This window comes from Lathyrus oleraceus, chromosome 3 (genome assembly GCF_024323335.1).
Source record: "Lathyrus oleraceus cultivar Zhongwan6 chromosome 3, CAAS_Psat_ZW6_1.0, whole genome shotgun sequence".
In the NCBI taxonomy this organism is placed as follows: domain Eukaryota; kingdom Viridiplantae; phylum Streptophyta; class Magnoliopsida; order Fabales; family Fabaceae; genus Lathyrus; species Lathyrus oleraceus.
The window spans coordinates 504,038,927-504,058,594 of record NC_066581.1 but is presented as its reverse complement, the minus strand read 5'-3'; the positions used below and the strand labels follow the sequence as shown (position 1 = coordinate 504,058,594).

Here is a 19,668-nt window from a genome sequence, read left to right as displayed (position 1 = left end):
AAATTAATTTTAACAAATTATAGATTAATTTGATTTCAATCGGTTTCAGTTTAATCTTAATTGTTTTTTTTTACTAATTAATTTTAATTTTCAAATAAATGTTAGAATTGATATCAAATTAATTTTAACAAATTATAGATTAATTTGATTTCAATTGGTTTTATTGTTTTTTTGATTTTAAATTGACATTTAGATGAATCTTGAATTATTTCTAAAATCCATATCCATTTTTTATAACCAAATATACAATTTCCAATTCCAAAGTTACAACCATTCTTATTCTTTACAATCACTTCAACCAATTCCAAATACTCCATAAACCAATGGCAAAACCCTGTAATTTTAGTGAAATCAAAAGAATCAAAACATAAAAAATACAACATATATTAAAGGTTGCATTAAGATCTTTCATTTGGGAAAGAATCACTGTCAAATGCAACATTAGGATATTGTAAGACCTTGAAGTTTATAATAATTCCTTCTTTGTTTTTGTCTCCTTTGTGAACCCGGGATGCGAGAGCTGGAATATAGTGTCTAGCATTTGATTCTCCGGTAATATAAAAGTCATTTTTAACCAATTGAGGGTGTTCCTTAAAAATGCCTGTAATAATTTAAAAAAAAAAACTCAAGTTAATCTCATATAATATATACACATTATGTGATTCATATCTTGATCATTTTCTGTAATGCTTATAGGAAAAATGATATTTTATATACCTGCAAAAGAAAGCGTATAAGTCATTGCTAACACCAGTTCCATCAGTAGGAATATCACCTTCATCAGAACTTTAGCTAAAACCTGTCCCAATAGGTTGATCAAAAATAGTATATGATCCCTGCAAAGCCAGAAAAACATCTTAGTAATGATGTTAATAAATAAAGAGACTTTAGAGGTATCAAAATTTTAATACGTGCAATCATAACAATATCAGAGTTCCATGGAAAGGACCATCATAAACTCATGAGATAATCAAAATAAAGACATTTCATATGAATAAAATGCTTATACCTTGTCCCAGCCATAACCTCAAATGCAGTACTTCCAAGACCTGCATCTTACAAACACAACAGCGTAAATGAAGAGATTCTGTCCCGAGGACCTGCATCTTCCAAGGACCTCATCACATCATTGTCAAGTCCAAATAGCAGCTTCTGTCCCGACAACACGGTTACCGCTGCCAATGAAGAGATTCAAGATTTGTCATTCGGGTTTGTTCTCTCTTGATCTTGATGGAAAGATCCTGAACAAGCATTATGATGTAACCGAACCTGTTGCATCATCGTGCCGAAACAGAAGCATAGACCAAGTGAAGCCTTGTAGCACCAGGTTTTGGAGCTCGCACCAATTCGTGCCGCTTACCGCGGCATTTATCTTATCCGTGTCAACCGTGATTAGAAGCAGACTTGCTGCTGCAACATTAAAGCCAACATTCCCTACAAGGTTCATAACAGAACAACCTGGTGGCAATAGCTCATATCAGTTTCACAATAAATTCCTTGTAAACATTACAATGCAATCAGGAAAATCAGCATGATAACGGAAGATTAATCTCTTTCAGTATGATAATAACGATCACGAATAACAGCAATTTATTTACTAACTGTTAATATAACATTAGAATCTTTTAGAAGCTCAGTTCAAAAAACAGAACCCCTCTTTTTTTAATGGAATTCTCCACCATATTTCTAACACCTCTAACTAACCCACAAAACCTGTATTTAAGCGACACAATTTCAAACGCAGCCGCCGTTTCTCGAAGCCAACAGCAAACACATTAGCAACAACACATTCAACCGGCAACACCTACTAACCTGCAGAGATTAATAAGCATAACAGTAAGAATAATTCCTCATAGTTGAACAAAATTTCCAATTAATAAGAAATTCTGCACTAACAGTTAAGTAAGACAATGTAATGAGACTTAACATTAACATTAGCTTATAACGGAACTGATTTTCATTCTTGATAGCTAGCACTTCTTCACACCTAGAAGTTCATGGCAGTAGTAATAGTTGAGCTTTGCAAATAACCGAAGTGTTTCTTTTCACCAATTTTTACTACAGTAAAACCAGGTAATTAGCAAAGGCGGTAAAGTTCAAAAAATAACCCAAAAGAGAATTGAGACAAAATTAGAGAAGAAAGCTAAATTCATATTACCGTTTCCGATTTAACATCAAGTAGGGCAATCCAAACTGAGCATACCGAAAGGATTTCGCAGACACCCCTCTTTTGATCTCCAGAGACCAATCTGAAACCCTAATTGTTGAGTATAAAAGGTGAGAGAGGAAACGAGAAGAGGGGGAGAAAAATCTGGAAAGGCAAAGAAACCCTAAAATTTTCCAAACAAAACCTGATTTTGGTGACGGCGTGAAAGAACCTAGCGAGGAGAAGAAGATACAAGCTCACCACCGCCGCCAAATCACCGCCAAAGGTGAGTTTTCTTACTGGATCTTCTTTCGAAACCATTGGTTTTCGCGTTTAGAGTGAGATTGGGAGTGGTATATCGTGAGGTTGGTGCAAGCCGATTGAGAGTTAACGAGAGATTGAGAGTTTAAAAGATGTCGAGAGATTGAGAGTTTAAAAGATGTCGAGAGGACGATGAATGAGTTTCCGGTTTCTCTGGTACAGAAATATTGCTATTGTGTTTTTTTATTATTATTAATATATGTTTTCTTCTGGGTTGAATTTTTATATACTATATAAATATCTCACTGTTAACATTAGTTTTATATTTGTGATACTGTTATTTGGTTTTTATGTAATATATATATATATATATATATATATATATATATATATATATATATATATATATATATATATATATATATATATAATATATATATATATATATATATATATATATATATATATATATATATATATATATATATATATATGATATTGTTGATTCTAATTTTATATTTATGTTCCTTTACTGTAATTTTAATGTTAGTTTTTAAATTTTATATATTACTTTATTTTCAATATATGTAAAGTTAATCTTAAATATGATATATATTATTATACTTCCTAGTTTAGAGTTTATGTATATATACTTGCTATTCGCTTCTATGTACATATATTTATGTTTTAGGTTTTATAATATATTCTAGTTTTTATTTATTTCTTTTATTTTTATTTATTTTAATATTAATTAGAATTAATTTTGGGTTGGATAACCTTTCATTTATTCACTCGCCCCATATTTATATGAACTTTCCTTATTTTAATTTTATCTTTTATAGTTAATTAATTATTTAGTTGATTAAGTTTTAATTACTTAATTATTTGTTTTTTTGAGTTACTAAGTAAGCTATTTGGCTATTTGTTTAGTCATTTGATTAGATAATCTCTTCAATATTCTTATCAAGTATGTAAATTATCATATTAACATTTCACATAATTTTGATTCAATTTTACTAACATTTCATTCTATTTCGAAATCATTTTTAACTTTCCGCAATTTCACAATAAATACAATTAATTTTAAATCACTTTCAAAACCAAATCAAACTCAATATCCAAACTTTTTTTCTTAAATAATTCGAATGGAAGTGGACTATTGGAATCTAGCATTCCGGTAAAAACCCTTGAGTGATCGGTCTTGAACCACGCGTTTTGGAGTAATTATTCATTTTTTCTAAAAAAACACATTAATTAACTTGGACAAATAAGGGCCGTTGGAATCTCGCATTCTGATGTAACCCTTTGAGCAATTGATTCTTATCAAGCGTTCGTTGTCCATCAAACAAATTTCTCAACTAATTCGAATGAAAAAGGACCATTGGAATCTAGCATTCTGGTGGAACCCTGAGTGATTGAGCCCGAGGTTCATGTCTCGTTCTCATCAAATATTCGTCTTCCAAACTTAAAATACTTAATCTCTATTAAATACTTTTGCCAATGAAGATGGAAATGGAACATGATGTATACCGTGCACTCCTGAGGCTAGGATTCGAGATGTATATCTCGCTCATCCAAGTTCTCGCCATCACTCAAAATACATCCAACCAATCAAACTCTTTTTCGCCGCCGTGCGACTAATCAAAAAACCTTTTCATAAACGAAAGGTATCTTGTCTTAAGTGATACAAAACAATGTTTCGGCCACAATTGTTGAGTCGAGATAAGTGACGCTTTTCCGAATGTAGATCTATAAATCCGTTTGATGTGTGGTATGCGTCCACTCCTCATCTGTTTTGGGTAAAACGATGTTTTTGTCGATTAATACAATATAGCTTTCGCTAAAATCGACCAACAAACAAACATTTTTCTACCCAGAACTACGTAAGCCTTGATTTCTCTTTTGAGATACGTAGGAGCAGGATTTATAAATCTTGTCAGGCCCACTAATAAAAAAATTAGGTTTAGTCCTTCGCCAAAAATCCAAAAATATTCTCCTTTATTCTATTCTTTCTCTCTCTCATTATAACTTAAGAAGACTAACATAAGCTAACATTCAAAACGAAACTAACTAAACGGTTCCCGTTGAGTACAACGGACGTGAGGGGTGCTAATACCTTCCCCTTGCGTAACCGACTCCCGAACCCTGATATTGGTTGCGACGACCATATCTTATCCTTTCTTTTATGGGTTTTATCGATATTTCCCCTTTCCTTTTTAGGAATAAATAAAGTTCGGTGGCGACTCTGTTCAGTCCATCATTGCGAGCGTGCGATCGCGCTTCGCTTTAAAGTCGTATCCCCATTTTTCGAGGTGCGACACATCCCATTGGTCAGATCTTTTCAACTCTTAACTTTTAATTTTATGCTTAGGATCAGTCTCTTCATCTCCTCCCACATCTTAAATTTCAAAATCTCTCTCCCTTTTTCAAAAACTTTTTTTGCTTGTGTTTTCAAACTTAAACTTTGTTTAAATGATTAGAAACTTTGGCCTTATGCCAATGAATTTTCAAACTTTTTCCTTAAATTAAACTTGTAAATAAATCTAATCATATTGACTTAAAATTTCAAAAGAAAAAAATAAATAACAACCTCATTCAAAACTTTGGTCTTTTGTGCCCCCCTTTTTACTTAAACTTTTGATTAAAAGCAATTCACTCACTTTGAAATTTCTACCACAAACTACGAGGTTTTGATCCCTCATTTTCATATTGGTACTGAAGGAGAATTTGCGACCCAAAGCGCAGCGGAAATTAAAATTTCTCCTTTAGAGATCCTTACGAATGGTCATGATCAGTGATAGAATATTTACCTCTTGTGACGGTTGAATCCTTTGGTGCAGATCTCTTGTGACGATCAAACCCTTTGATGCAGATCTCGTGTGACGATCAAACCCTTTGATGCAGATCCACTAAACGATCACGAACGTTGAACGATGACAACGTCTCTACTCAGTCCACACGAACGGGTTCCTTCAATCTCAGTGCTAGCTGGTATGAATGAAGGCTTTGAGTGAGAGAGAGAGAGAGAGAGAAAACGAAAATAATGCAACCGCAAATTTTTGCTTCTGCACAAGGGTTCTATTTATAGAACCACTTGTGTGGGCTTCAAGCTAAAAGCCCACTTAAGTGTATTTTGGCCCATATCTTATAATATGCCCAAAATCACTTAAGCCCATGGTACCTTACCATATTTCGTATTCTACTCAAGTACACCGTACCTTACGATGTTCTATAATCCACTTAAGGGCACCGTACCTTACGGTATTCCTTAGTTACTCTATCTCTCATCAATCCGTCCTTTGTGTGTGACCCTGTAGGTTTTCGTGGCGTTGGCAATTATATTAAATCACGCATTTAACATAATAAACAGTGAGCGGTATCTAGCAACACATCACTGCTACCCAAGACACGAAAATGTCATGTGATCTGACAAAACCATCTGTGATAATAATTATGTGTATAATTACCCTTTTGCCCTTATGTCTATATTAAACACAAGGCATAGACCGTGTCATCCTTGTCCAGTTCAATATTGGGCCCATAGACATTTATCCTGTTATGCAGGATGGGCAAATTCCATCTAGGTCACTCATGTCCCTCAGCATGCTTCGTGGAGTACCCATCAACTGTCTTTATGGTTATCCAGTTACGGACAATGTTGGATCAGCAATAAAGCACTCGACTCTACATCTAGGGTCCATAGTGGTTTCAGGTCGAAGAGTGGAATACACTATTATCACCATGAGAATAACTTATGACACCTTGCATAACTTTCTATATAGTATTCTCATAGCGGGTCAATCCGGTATAAATATTACTCCTAATATTCATACCTATGTTTAAGACTTGATAACTCTTTATCCATGATCCATGAGATGTGATCATCAGTCTACAAACATAATAGTCTTAATGCTTTAATGTTATCCCACTTCACACTAAAGCTCGACTACGGATACTTTAGGAATAGTGTCCTTATGTTTAATGTGTTCTCATGATTAAGTCACACTTAATACATTAAACGGACTATCTATTCCAGGGACTTTATTAATCAACCATAATAAAGAGAATGCCTTTTATTATTCGATACAAGTACCAAAATGTATTGGCCTCTAGGGCTTACACCAACAATCTCCCACTAGCACTAGAGCCAATCAGGCATACCCCGTATGCCCATTGATCTAGTATGGCCATCATGCTTCTGCTGCGCAAGAGGCTTTGTCAGTAGGTCAACTATATTGTCAAGTGTAGGTACTTTACATATTTTCACATCTCCTCTATCTATTATCTCTCGAATGAGATGATAACGCCTAAGTATGTGTTTGGATCGTTGGTGAGATCTAGGCTCCTTGGCTTGTGCGATAGCACCATTGTTATCATAATAGAGACCAATGGGATCCACAATGCTAGGGACTATGCCAAGTTCACTAATGAACTTTTTGATCCAAACAACTCCCTTTTCTGCATTTGAGGCAGCAATATACTCGGCCTCGGTTGTAGAATCAGCAACTGTATCTTGCTTCGAACTTTTCAAGCTCACAGCGCCACCATTTCAGCAAAACACATAACCATTGGAATCATTCATATTAAAGCGTCTGAGCACCTTGTCTATGTACTCTGACTTAGGCCAAGCATTTTATGATCTATCTCTATAGATTCTGATTCCTAATATATAGGCTGCTTCACCTAGGTCCTTCATAGATAAGCATTTCCCCACCCAAGACTTTGCTTGTTGCAGGGTAGGGATATCGTTTCCAATAAGTAATATGTCATCTACATATAATACCAGGAATACGATCATGCTTCCACTAACCTTCTTGTAGACACAAGGCTCATCTTCGTTCTTGATGAATCCATATTGTTTTACTGTTTCATCAAAACGAAGATTCCATGAGTAGGTCACAAGCTCATCTTGATCCATGAGTAATACATCACCTTGATCAGATATCCATATATCTCAGGTAGGTGACGTATCCTGCCTGACCTACGCTGGTCTTGTTCTACTTGAGCAGGTTGCTCTTACACAACTACTTGTGTTTCCTGCTCCAATTCCTCCATAGGTGTGTCGATGCTTTGTGATTCTTGAATTTCTTCAAGCTCTACTTTCCTCCCACTGGTTCCTTTGGAAATAAAATTATTTTCTAGGAAAACTCCAGTTCGAGCGACAAACACTTTGCCCTCAGAAGGATTGTAGAAGTAATACCCTCTTGTTTCTTTAGGATACCCCACAAATAAGCATTTGTCAGATTTTTGGCTCAAGCTTAGTTGAATATTGTCGTTTCACATAAACCTCGCAACCCCAAATCTTTATGTAAGACATATGTGGTTTCTTACCACTCCATATCTCATATGGTGTCTTCTCAACCTTTTGGATGGAACACGGTTAAGTGTGTAAGCTGCTGTCAATAGTGCATGTCCCCAAATGGAGTTTGGAAGATCGGCGTGACTCATCATGGATCGGACCATGTCTAACAGGGTTCGATTTCTTCTCTCAGATACACCATTCCATTGTGGTGTTCCAGGAGGAGTAAGTTGGGATAGGATCCCACACTCTTTCAGATGGTCATCAAACTTTAGGCTTAAATAATCACCGCCTCGATCTGATCGAAGAGTTTTAATATTCTTACCTAGTTGGTTTTGTACTTCGTTCTTGAATTCCTTGAACTTTTCAAAGGACTTTGATTTGTGTTTCATTAAATACACACAACCGTATCTACTGAAATCATCGATAAATGAAGTACTGAAAACCTCCTCTGGCTGGAATGTTCAGTGGTCCACATACATCAGTATGTATGAGGGCCAAAAGATCATTAGCTCTTTCACCTTTTCCTGTGAATGGAGATTTTGTCATCTTCCAAGTACTTTGGGCAGTTTCTCTTCCAGTGTCCGGTCTTACCGCAATGGAAGCAGGTGCCTGCCTTTGTTATGCCTCCACTAGGCCTCAAAACAGTAACAGTGGGTCTGGGTTTGGCAACTTCCTTGCCCTTCCCTTTATCACCCTGCCTGGTGGGCCTTTTGTTCTGTCTCTTTCCATTTCCGATCATCAGAATGGACTTCCCTTTTGTCTTCAGATTCTGCTCGGCAGTTCTTAACATGGCGAGCAGTTCAGGAAGAGATTTGTCCATATCAATCATATTGAAATTTAGGACAAATTGACTGAAACTATCTGGCAACGATTGCAAGACCAAATCAGTCGCAAGTTCCTTTCCGAGGGGAAAACCCAACCTTTCAATCTTTTCCATATACCCAATCATCTTGAGCACATGGGGACTTATAGGGGCTCCCTCAGCTAACTTGCCTTGAAAAAAGGGTTTTTGAAACTTCAAACCTTTCATGCCTTGCTTGCTCTTGATAGAGCATCTTCATGTGTTCGATCATATCGAACGCTGTCATGTTCTCATGTTGCTTTTGCAACTCTGAGTTCATGACATCCAGCATGAGACAAGCAGTTTCATTGGCATCATCGACATGCTTCTTATAAGCATCTCTTTCTGCCTTAGGTGCAGAACTAGGAGGTTCCTCTTCAGGAACAGGTGTCTCCAAGACATACAGCTTTCTATTATGTTTGAGGACAATCCTCAGGTTTCGGTGTCAATCCAGAAAATTTGTCCCAAACAATTTTTCCTTATCAAGGATTGATCTCAAGATGTTGTTAGAGGTGTTTGCTGTCATGGTTATCTACATAGGGATTAAGAAAATATAAGTATCCACTACGCCAAACAAGACCTTAGACAGCGCTTTTTTTGGCCTTAGACAGCGCTTTAAAGCGCTGTCTAAACCTCTGCTGCTAAAGGTTTAGACAGCGCTTTTTTAAATCTTAAAAGCGTTGTCTAAGCCCCCCCCCCCCTTAGACAGCGCTTTGGCCAAAAGCGCTTTCTAAGACCCTCCTATTTTAATTTTTTTAGGTATACCTTAGACAGCGCTTTTGGCCAAAGCGCTGTATAAGGGGGGGCTTAGACAGCGCTTTTCAAAAAGCGCTGTCTAAGCCCCCCCTATTTTAATTTTTTTAGGTATACCTTAGACAGCGCTTAAGGCAAAAGCGCTGTCTAAGGGGGGGGGGGGGGGCTTAGACAGCGCTTTTCAAAAAGCGCTGTCTAAGCCCCCCCCCCCCCCCCCCCTTAGACAGCGCTTTTGCCTAAAGCGCTTTCTAACCCCCCCTTTAGACAGCGCTTTTTACAGAAGCGCTGTCTAATGTATACGAAAATTTTTGAAGCTTTTGTTTTAAACCACATTTTTTCCAGGTTTATAATCCAGAATTTCTACCTGTTTTCAACCAGATTTTGACAGACAGTTATCACATTTTATACATGCCATTTTGGCCTTTTTTCTACCAATTTTTGGCTAACAAATATATATATACCAATTCAAACCAATTTTGCCTTAAATGTATCAAAATATATACAAATTTATGTACACATTTACAAGTCATTACATATACTACAAATGTACACATTAATTACACAAATTTATGAAAAAACTTTGAGCTCTATCATGAATTGACACCACTCCTCTTTGATTTCGTCCACTTGATCCTTTGTATAAAATGCACACTTGAATTCCTCAAAGTACTACATAATAATATAACATATTTTGAATTAATTCCAACTATTGAATTATATGAGATATGTGTAAATATAAAAATAACTCATAAGTTAGAAATACATACATCGGTGGGAATCACTAATCGGCCCAAAGCAAGAGTATCTCGCATAAACCTCAACACGAAATACCCGCAATCTATTTGATTACGTTGTTGAGGACACTACATGAAAAAAAAATATGGATTATAAATCCTAAGTTTTATCAAGTGTCATCACTAATATAATAAAAAATGTGGTAATTAAAAATATATCGCCACTTTAATCCATGTAATGCGGTTGGCGCTCCTCCTTGAGGTTTGGATATCTCGTTGGGCCCGAAAAGCTTGTAGGACGCTAATAAAATAAAAATGAAGCAATTAGAACAATTCACATAAACTAAGAAAAATTTTGAACATTCTCACTTACGTGTCAATTAGGTTCTTCATATCCGGGTATGTTGTCCAATCATTTCCTAACGAGTCAAGATAATACACAATTTCTCGGATAGGATTGATTGCGAGCAACAACCAATGTCCACTGTAATGATTAGGCAAATGTTAGATGGTAACTTGGAAAATAATTATAATAGATGAATTTAGAATGAAATGCTAACCCGGTATTAAACGGTATAAAAAACAACTTCTCCGCATCTTTATTCTCCATGAGGATCTGAAGAACATACTCCGTCACGGTATGCGGTCTACTTAAGATTAAACCTAAGTTGACGGTCGCGGGTGCTAAGAATCCGAATGACTCGTCCAAATCATTGGGGCGCATCAATTTGTCATACAAAAACCTAATATAAAAACATCATTAACACCTCTTTTGAAACATAAAGTAAACCGGATTAACATAAAGTAAACATCATTAACATAAGTTGTTTAATTAATAAAACAAAGTAGACCGGATTTACCTAATATATGTATTGACAACGTTGACGCCGATTTCTTCATGACCAAAAACTTGCATGAAGTCTTCATTACCAATCATTTGGTCGTAATCAAAGCCGAAAATCCCTACCTCCATATGTACATTCCGAACACCTCCGGTCGGTATATCGGTCATCTCTATAAATGTCCTGAGGCACGACCTATACTTGGCGGTAGGTTTTTTCCTAGCTACGGTCTTCTTAGCACCAGAACTTTTTACCCGTGCGGAGGCGTTGCTAACCTCCTTTTTTTGTTGTGCGGAGGCATTGCTAACCTCATTTTCTTTTGATTTGGATTTTGTGGGAGTCTATTTAACATAACCAAGGAAAATATGTAAGTAAAATTTTAAGCATAAATTTTAAACTTTGAATATACACATTAAAGTTAACATAAGTTTTAAGCATACCTCATATCCTACGCATATGAGGTTTGTCGGCCATGCAACAAACGAACCTACTGCTTCGTGCACCGTTGTTGCATCTGAATCATCGCTAGGATATGGTAATGCTGCATTCGGCTCAACTGCAATATCAACTGATACCTTCAAACATCCAGCAGGGAGCTCTCTAGTGTGGAGTAATACTCCGCTAACGTTATGCACTTTTCCCTTGCCAACCATCCGATAGTATGGTGACGACAAATACAGCTGACAATGGGAAATGCCCTAAAACCAATAATAACAAGAAATCGTTAATGTGTATATATGTCAAATACATAATTTAAGCAAATAGTTCAATTTAAGACAATTATATGTAATTACCTCTGGAATGTTCGGCTGAAAGGTACAGTTGATACTGTTTTTGTCCAAAGCATCTCTGTATACCGTTGAGGCGCTAGCCTCTCTTTCTCTCCTCAATGCATCAAGCTCAGCTTGCATGGCTTCCAATCTTGCATGAAGCTCCCGATTACTAGGAGCCTTTCCTTTTTTAACACTGAGGGAGGTCGGAGTGACTCCAAATCCCTTACCCCTCACCCGACCAGAATACTCAGGGACATCTAATGCCCGACTAAGTATGCTCTTAGTATCATCGGGAGATAGAGACTGAGATAGCTCCTCCTGAAAAATCAGATGAATACCGTATACTTGTCAAATATTTGTGTATAAAAATGTTATTCAATTAATGAAAAAATGTTATACTTACACATTTCTGGTATACGTTTAAAACTTCTTCTTGTGGAACTCCAGATTTGCCCACACGGGCTTCCTTCCACAAAACATGTGCAGGAAGAGATGTTTCTGAACTTTCCTCCTTCTGCAGCTACACATTAAGTCATACAATTTGATCAGATAAAACTAATATATGATGAACAAATTTGTTTTCGCAATTTATAAATACTTACCATGGATTGTTCTAAGCGTCCATATCCGACACGTCCTTTTCGGTACGGATATGCGGGACTTGATGCTCTTTCCCGATTTGTAGCACTTATTCTTTGAAAAGTCGGGTCTTGTCTTTTGGATTTGAAAGCTTCCCATTCTTCAGCCGATATCAAACTTTCATATTTTCTAGGAAGCTCCGCATCCACAAAATTACCATCCGCATCCTTAAGGAACTTGGATGATAAAAATGTCTGAAACCCTCTAAGAAGCTTTCCGGCCAATTTCATACAAAACCCTCTTCTTTCTTCTTCGATGTTAAAACATCGCTAAGAAAAACATACAGATTGATAGTTAGTATCGGTAATTGAAAAAACATAATTGATACCGTATAATTAAGGGCCAAATGATTGTACCTTTATCTCACTCCAAATTTTTTCTTTGGACTCTTTCAACTCTTTATTTCTCCAATCATCACATGTAATGGGGATTTCATTCCTTACTAGTGCACCGATGAAACTAGTTAAGGTATGCCCATTAGGTTCTATAAGTTGTCCCTGGTTGTTCCAAGAGACATCTAGTATGATGCCTCGAGATCTTCATTAAACATTGCATTTGTAACACCAGCAACTAATTCAATATACATACATAATTCAATATACATATACATACACAATTCAATATACATACATACACAAACTAACAACTCCCAAATCACCAACTTTCATTAAACATTGCATTTGTAACACCAGCAACTAACCGATTAGCATAGCATTTTCAACAAACAGTTAACAAGAATTATCATAATTATAAATTTCAATGAAGAAACATGTACACCAAAGCATTAGTGCAAACCATTAACACCATTTCAAAAGGGGGCATGAATGCATTGCTAACAATCATTTCCTACATTAACAACCCTATTAATCATCTTAACAATGACAGTTGTGGTGGATAGTAAAAATTTGATCAAGATTGCAACAGGGCAATGGACAAACCACAAGCATTGAGTGTAGATTCAAACAGGGCAGCCATATGCTAACACCAACCCATACACATACGTTCAGCCATGGATCTAATTGCACACATACAAGGCTATAATAAACAACAACGGGTCCATTCAAGCAGAGCAATTAACATAGGCAAAACATACAACTGCAACAAGTATAAAAGAAAGAAACTATTGCAGTAACAATCCAAGTTATTTGAACTCATGGCATTACAATCAAACAAGCACATTTTTAACACCAACATTTCAGTTCAAGCCAAAGTCAAACAAGCAGGCGTTGTGGCATTGCATAACTAGTAAGCTAGCTAACTAACACAATAGCTCAGTTAGCATCATTGACAAATCCAAGAACACTACAACATTCTAACTTCATTCTATGACAGAAATCCCACTGAGTTCATTAATTTTTCTTATTGTAATTGACAATGGAAGAAGAGGAAGTGCATTAGAGCAGAACGTACCGTATTCAAGTGTCTCCTTGCACTGCAACCTTTGATTGTTTGGGTGACGGCGGAGGTTCGGAGGTGAGAGGCGAGTGCGGCGGTCGATTGTTTGGGTGACGGCGGAGGGACCCTTGAAGGCAGAAACTAGGGTTTTCGGAAGTTGAAGGAAAATAGGGTGATATGCGTGATGTCGTGTTTTGGAGAAGAAGGTTATGGCTGTTGGAGACTGAGGAGAAGAAGGTTACGGCTGCGTGAGTGAAGAAGAGGGAAAACAAATGAACAGAAAACGAAAGCGCTAAGGTCTGAAATTTTATTTTTATTAGACCTTAAACAGCGCTTTTGTGGAAAGCGCTTTCTAAGGTATGCCTTAGACAGCGCTTTCCAAAAGCGCTTTCTAAACCCTACCTTAGACAGCGCTTTTGGTTTTTAATTTTTTTTTTAATTTAAAGACTTTAGACAGCGCTTTATCAAAAGCGCTGTCTAAGGTCTATATTAAAAAGCGCTTTCTAAAAGCGCTGTCTAAGGGGGGGTCTTAGACAGCGCTTTTAGCAAGCGCTGTCTAAGACCCCCCCTTAGACAGCGCTTTCATTATTTTTTGGGAAGATTTTCCGTGTTTTATTTTAATTTTAACATTAGACAGCGCTTTCTTTTAAAAGCGCTGTCTAAGATGCGCTGTTAAAAGTCTTTTTTGGCGTAGTGATCATTGACATATTTAATTAGGCCTTTAATCAAATATGCTCCCACTATTTTACTCAAAACAAATGACCCTCATCATTTGATTCGGAAAATCCCGTTGGAAGATTTTCTAGTGGGTCGAGATCCATATTTCACTTCGTTCTAAGTCCGCGTAGGCGGATTACACAAAACTAGGTTATTTAGGTAGGAACTCCTTCCAGTTGTATCTCATACAACTCTCGAAAATTTCAGTTGGGTGAATAACTCCTTATTCCAATCCATCATATGGATTATTCCCAACTCTTGCTTCTAAACATATATAATAAAATTATAATTAAGTTTGACTCATCGTTTTAGCAGTTGGATATTACAATTATCCCATCGCACCTTAACTAATACAAAACATGCACCTCGCGTAGGCGAAACCTACATATTCGATACCAATCTTGATGAGTGCTAAAACTTGGAAAGCAAACATATATAATATTATTATGATTTGTTTAGTTAAGTTTTACCCATTGTCTTAGCAGTTGGATATTACAATTATCCCATCGCACCATACTAATATATAGATCATGCACCTCGCGTAGGCGAAACCTACATTATCCGATACTAGTCTTGATGAGTGCTAAGACTTGGAAAGCATAAACTTAATATTTTAGTTTGAGGGAATTGCAATTGTTCTGATCTCACCGGCTTGTTTATCATATAAATCGTCTCTCACATGCATCAACATACATTCACATGCATCAACATACATACAAACAAAATGAAACAGTTATGGCCCCTAGCGCAATTGTTCTCCCAAGCCAATGAGAGAACCTAAGCTAACCTACAACGATCTAAGCTTCTCCAAGCAAGATCTTCAAGGTTGTCCTCCTTTAATATTGAATTCTTCTCTAAGCTTCACCAAGCAAGATCTTTAAGATTGTCCTCCTTTGATATTGAAATCTTCTCTTTCTTCATAACATTGTCTTCTTCTCTTTCTTCATAACATTACATTCCAGAAGAAACTCGTTTTACATACGAGGGTTTGAGATGAGAAAAGAGGTTACATTAAGAGATCAAAAGGAGAGGCACGACACGCAGGTCGTATTTTAAAACTCAAAACAAAATAAAGGACAACTAAGGCCATAACTGATCACCACAAGGCAATAATAATAAGCACATTGTTATTATTAAATTTTAATTCCTTTAATTAATTAAAACCAAATTAAATTTCGGCGACCGATCACACTACGCAGAGTTAGCCGGGGGTTCCGCTGCCCTTCATTTGAAATGGACATTGTTTTTGCATCCACACAACTCTTGCGCAGGCACAAAACAGAAACCCCAAAATTTTGACTCTGGGAGTGTGACGACCGTCACAGGCAATGTGAGTGTGACGAGCGTCACAGGGTTGTTACGACCGTCACAGGTCAAAACAGAAATGCCTAAAATTCTGTGAGTCTGTTACGACCGTCACATGTCAATCTATGGGTCTGTTACGAACGTCACGCGTCTTGTTACGACCGTTACGCATCCAGTTTGTTACGCTTGTTATGCTCGTCACACGAGCTTCACGCGGCCAATTAACAAACTTTGAAACAGTCAACACACGTGTTCCAAAAACCCTAAATTGACAACTCCTTGACGGCACAACCCTTGCGCCGTCACCAACCCTAATGCGCCAATTTCAGACCGTCAAACACACCTCGATTGTTGATTCAGTATGATTGATCAACATGTCATTGCTTCACCATACTAATGTCGGATTCCGAAGCAAATGACCATTGATCGCTCAAAGGAAAACAATCATTTAGTGTTCGAATGAACGAAACAGAAACAGTATATCACATATACCGTATTTTGCATTAGGATTACTTATATCATATATAAGTTGATCGGTCTCAATTGCGTAACCTATGGACGATCGATGTATCGCTGCTTCACCATACTAATGTCGGATTCCGAAGCATAGTCAACATCAATCATCCAACTTATACACTCATGATGCCAAATTTAATTGCCCGTTTAATTAATTGATTCTTTCTGTCTTTTAATCATATTAATACAGAAATTTAAACAGCTATCCGAGTCATGGTTTCGTAAGTGGCTCTGATACCACTGAAGGAGAATTTGCGACCCAAAGCGCAGCGGAAATTAAAATTTCTCCTTTAGAGATCCTTACGAATGGTCATGATCAGTGATAGAATATTTACCTCTTGTGACGGTTGAATCCTTTGGTGCAGATCTCTTGTGACGATCAAACCCTTTGATGCAGATCTCGTGTGACGATCAAACCCTTTGATGCAGATCCACTAAACGATCACGAACGTTGAACGATGACAACGTCTCTACTCAGTCCACACGAACGGGTTCCTTCAATCTCAGTGCTAGCTGGTATGAATGAAGGCTTTGAGTGAGAGAGAGAGAGAGAGAGAGAGAAAACGAAAATAATGCAACCGCAAATTTTTGCTTCTGCACAAGGGTTCTATTTATAGAACCACTTGTGTGGGCTTCAAGCTAAAAGCCCACTTAAGTGTATTTTGGCCCATATCTTATAATATGCCCAAAATCACTTAAGCCCATGGTACCTTACCATATTTCGTATTCTACTCAAGTACACCGTACCTTACGATGTTCTATAATCCACTTAAGGGCACCGTACCTTACGGTATTCCTTAGTTACTCTATCTCTCATCAATCCGTCCTTTGTGTGTGACCCTGTAGGTTTTCGTGACGTTGGCAATTATATTAAATCACGCATTTAACATAATAAACAGTGAGCGGTATCTAGCAACACATCACTGCTACCCAAGACACGAAAATGTCATGTGATCTGACAAAACCATCTGTGATAATAATTATGTGTATAATTACCCTTTTGCCCTTATGTCTATATTAAACACAAGGCATAGACCGTGTCATCCTTGTCCAGTTCAATATTGGGCCCATAGACATTTATCCTGTTATGCAGGATGGGCAAATTCCATCTAGGTCACTCATGTCCCTCAGCATGCTTCGTGGAGTACCCATCAACTGTCTTTATGGTTATCCAGTTACGGACAATGTTGGATCAGCAATAAAGCACTCGACTCTACATCTAGGGTCCATAGTGGTTTCAGGTCGAAGAGTGGAATACACTATTATCACCATGAGAATAACTTATGACACCTTGCATAACTTTCTATATAGTATTCTCATAGCGGGTCAATCCGGTATAAATATTACTCCTAATATTCATACCTATGTTTAAGACTTGATAACTCTTTATCCATGATCCATGAGATGTGATCATCAGTCTACAAACATAATAGTCTTAATGCTTTAATGTTATCCCACTTCACACTAAAGCTCGACTACGGATACTTTAGGAATAGTGTCCTTATGTTTAATGTGTTCTCATGATTAAGTCACACTTAATACATTAAACGGACTATCTATTCCAGGGACTTTATTAATCAACCATAATAAAGAGAATGCCTTTTATTATTCGATACAAGTACCAAAATGTATTGGCCTCTAGGGCTTACACCAACAGGTACGTAGGCACAAGTCCGAAGGTCTTATCAAACACAAAAATATAATCAATGAATTCTTTTCTCATCCCCACACTCTATTTTTCTCAAACACCATTTTATACCAAAAACACATACACACATAAAAAAGGGCTCCCTAGGAGTACCTAGGACACTTTGGGAGCTAACACCTTCCCTTTGTGTAACCAACCCCCTTACCTGTAATCTCTGGCATTTTATTAATTTTGATTTGGAAACTTCTTATCTTTGGGTTTTGTTCATACTTTTCCCTTTTCCTATGGAAACAATAAAAGCGCGGTGGCGACTCTGGTTTTATTGACGTAAAGTTTATCCATAGCTTGATGGTCGTGAATTTACCATTACAATCACAACTAGATACTCGACTAATCTCAACAACATGGAAACGGAAACTGAAGAACCTGCTAGGGATGAAAATAGATAGTCGAGGATAAAAAAAATCCTGGCACAAAAATAAATTCTACTATAACTGGGGGAAAGACAAGGAGAACATGCATCCAACCAAACACTGCTGAAAACTCAACACTCTGAGGGAATGAAATATATATATATATATATATATATATATATATATATATATATATATATATATATATATATATATATATATATATATATATATATATATATATATATATATATATATATATATATATATATATATATATATATATATATATATATATATATATATATATATATATATATATATATATATATATATATATATATATATATATATATATATATATATATATATATATATATATATATATATATATATATATATATATATATATAGCTTGAGATGTAGATCTTCAGCAGATCTCCTTTATCCTTAGCATGTTTGGTTGATATTTTCAGCAATGTTTTCTTTCCCCGACGGAGTTTGCCAGTCTCTATTTGTCTCCTCTCCCAGAGAGTTTTGAATTTTAAGCAAGATTTTTATTGGCTTATCCCCTAGCATTATCTCATATATATATATATATATATATATATATATATATATATATATATATATATATATATATATATATAGAGAGAGAGAGAGAGGGAGAGAGAGAGAGAGAGAGAGAGAGAGAGAGAGAGATATCAAGCTATATATATTTCAGAGCAACAAGTTAACACTGTGGGAAATTTTAGGTCAACACCATATCAAATGGGAGACAACCTTACAGGGGACAATATCAATACTGCTCAGAACTTCTATCAGAAGATGGAACTCCACCAGGGATCCAAGTCACAACAAGAGGCAAAACTCTGAGTGGAGAATCAGGCAAATTGTTGGGGATCTCATCAAAAAATTAAACTCTATGGGGCTTCACTCGGGATTCAACAATCTGCCAGGACAAACCAAAGGTCACACGAGGATACAAATCAACAACCAATTCCTCAAAAGGAAAGCTACAATCAGATTCTTCTCGGAAATTGAGAAATAAACCAATTCCAAGGTACCAAAGAGATCAGCCGGATCCGCAAACTCACGCAAGGGGAGAAACCACCACGGCCATGCAACCAAATAAAGGTGCTGAGGATCTGGAAACTAAATAAAGGTTTCACAAGGATCCAAGGTCCATTCACAAACACAAATGCAAAATGAAGATCACAAATCTTCAGCCGGGGACAGATGATGAACTACAACTAGATCAACACATCAGCTCTACTGGAGATAAATGATGAACTGCATGGGGATCAAACCAATCAATTCTATTGAGGATGATAAATTTCTTGGGGAGAAAACATTAATCGACCATGTTGGGTATGAATGACG

At 36.6% G+C, this 19,668-nt stretch overlaps 2 protein-coding genes across 6 annotated transcripts; both read right to left on the bottom strand.

Annotated features, from left to right (window-relative positions):
* Nucleotides 1-205: 205 nt before the first annotated feature.
* On the bottom strand, nucleotides 206-2,668 carry LOC127128413 (uncharacterized). 5 transcript variants are annotated; one of them, XR_007805892.1, is made up of 7 exons: nucleotides 2,352-2,668; nucleotides 2,159-2,257; nucleotides 1,928-2,058; nucleotides 1,270-1,812; nucleotides 1,010-1,175; nucleotides 718-836; nucleotides 206-601 (listed from the first exon to the last, which is right to left on the bottom strand). XR_007805892.1 is itself a non-coding variant. In XM_051057711.1 (7 exons), the coding sequence occupies exons 4-7, from the start codon at nucleotides 1,021-1,023 to the stop codon at nucleotides 290-292; spliced, it is 321 nt and encodes a 106-aa protein (XP_050913668.1). In that variant the 5' UTR covers nucleotides 1,024-1,812; nucleotides 1,928-2,058; nucleotides 2,159-2,257; nucleotides 2,352-2,666; the 3' UTR covers nucleotides 206-289. The 5 variants fall into 5 exon arrangements, 2 of the variants coding, with proteins under 2 accessions (XP_050913668.1, XP_050913667.1); XR_007805893.1 differs by having other exon boundaries at nucleotides 1,010-1,458; nucleotides 1,714-1,812; XM_051057711.1 differs by having other exon boundaries at nucleotides 206-334; nucleotides 459-601; nucleotides 1,010-1,812; nucleotides 2,352-2,666.
* A 677-nt stretch (nucleotides 2,669-3,345) lies between these two features.
* LOC127131852 (uncharacterized) lies at nucleotides 3,346-11,213 on the bottom strand. Its single transcript, XM_051060743.1, has 5 exons — nucleotides 10,898-11,213; nucleotides 10,598-10,780; nucleotides 10,411-10,521; nucleotides 10,263-10,338; nucleotides 3,346-3,366 (listed from the first exon to the last, which is right to left on the bottom strand). Exons 1-5 carry the CDS (start codon nucleotides 11,047-11,049, stop codon nucleotides 3,346-3,348), a joined length of 543 nt encoding a protein of 180 aa, XP_050916700.1. The 5' UTR covers nucleotides 11,050-11,213.
* Between the last annotated feature and the right edge of the window lie 8,455 nt (nucleotides 11,214-19,668).

Excerpts from the sequence above, each read along its gene's own strand:
- LOC127128413 (XM_051057710.1), bottom strand. Across the intron at positions 602-717 it reads TTATACGCTTTCTTTTGCAG|GCATTTTTAAGGAACACCCT; the intron begins GTATATAAAATA and ends AAATTATTACAG.
- LOC127131852 (XM_051060743.1), bottom strand. The coding sequence starts at position 11,049 with ATGACCGATATACCGACCGGAGGTGTTCGGAATGTACATATGGAGGTA. Across the intron at positions 10,781-10,897 it reads GTTGTCAATACATATATTAG|GTTTTTGTATGACAAATTGA; the intron begins GTAAATCCGGTC and ends TTTTTATATTAG. Across the intron at positions 3,367-10,262 it reads ACCGCATTACATGGATTAAA|AATATTGAAGAGATTATCTA; the intron begins GTGGCGATATAT and ends ATACTTGATAAG.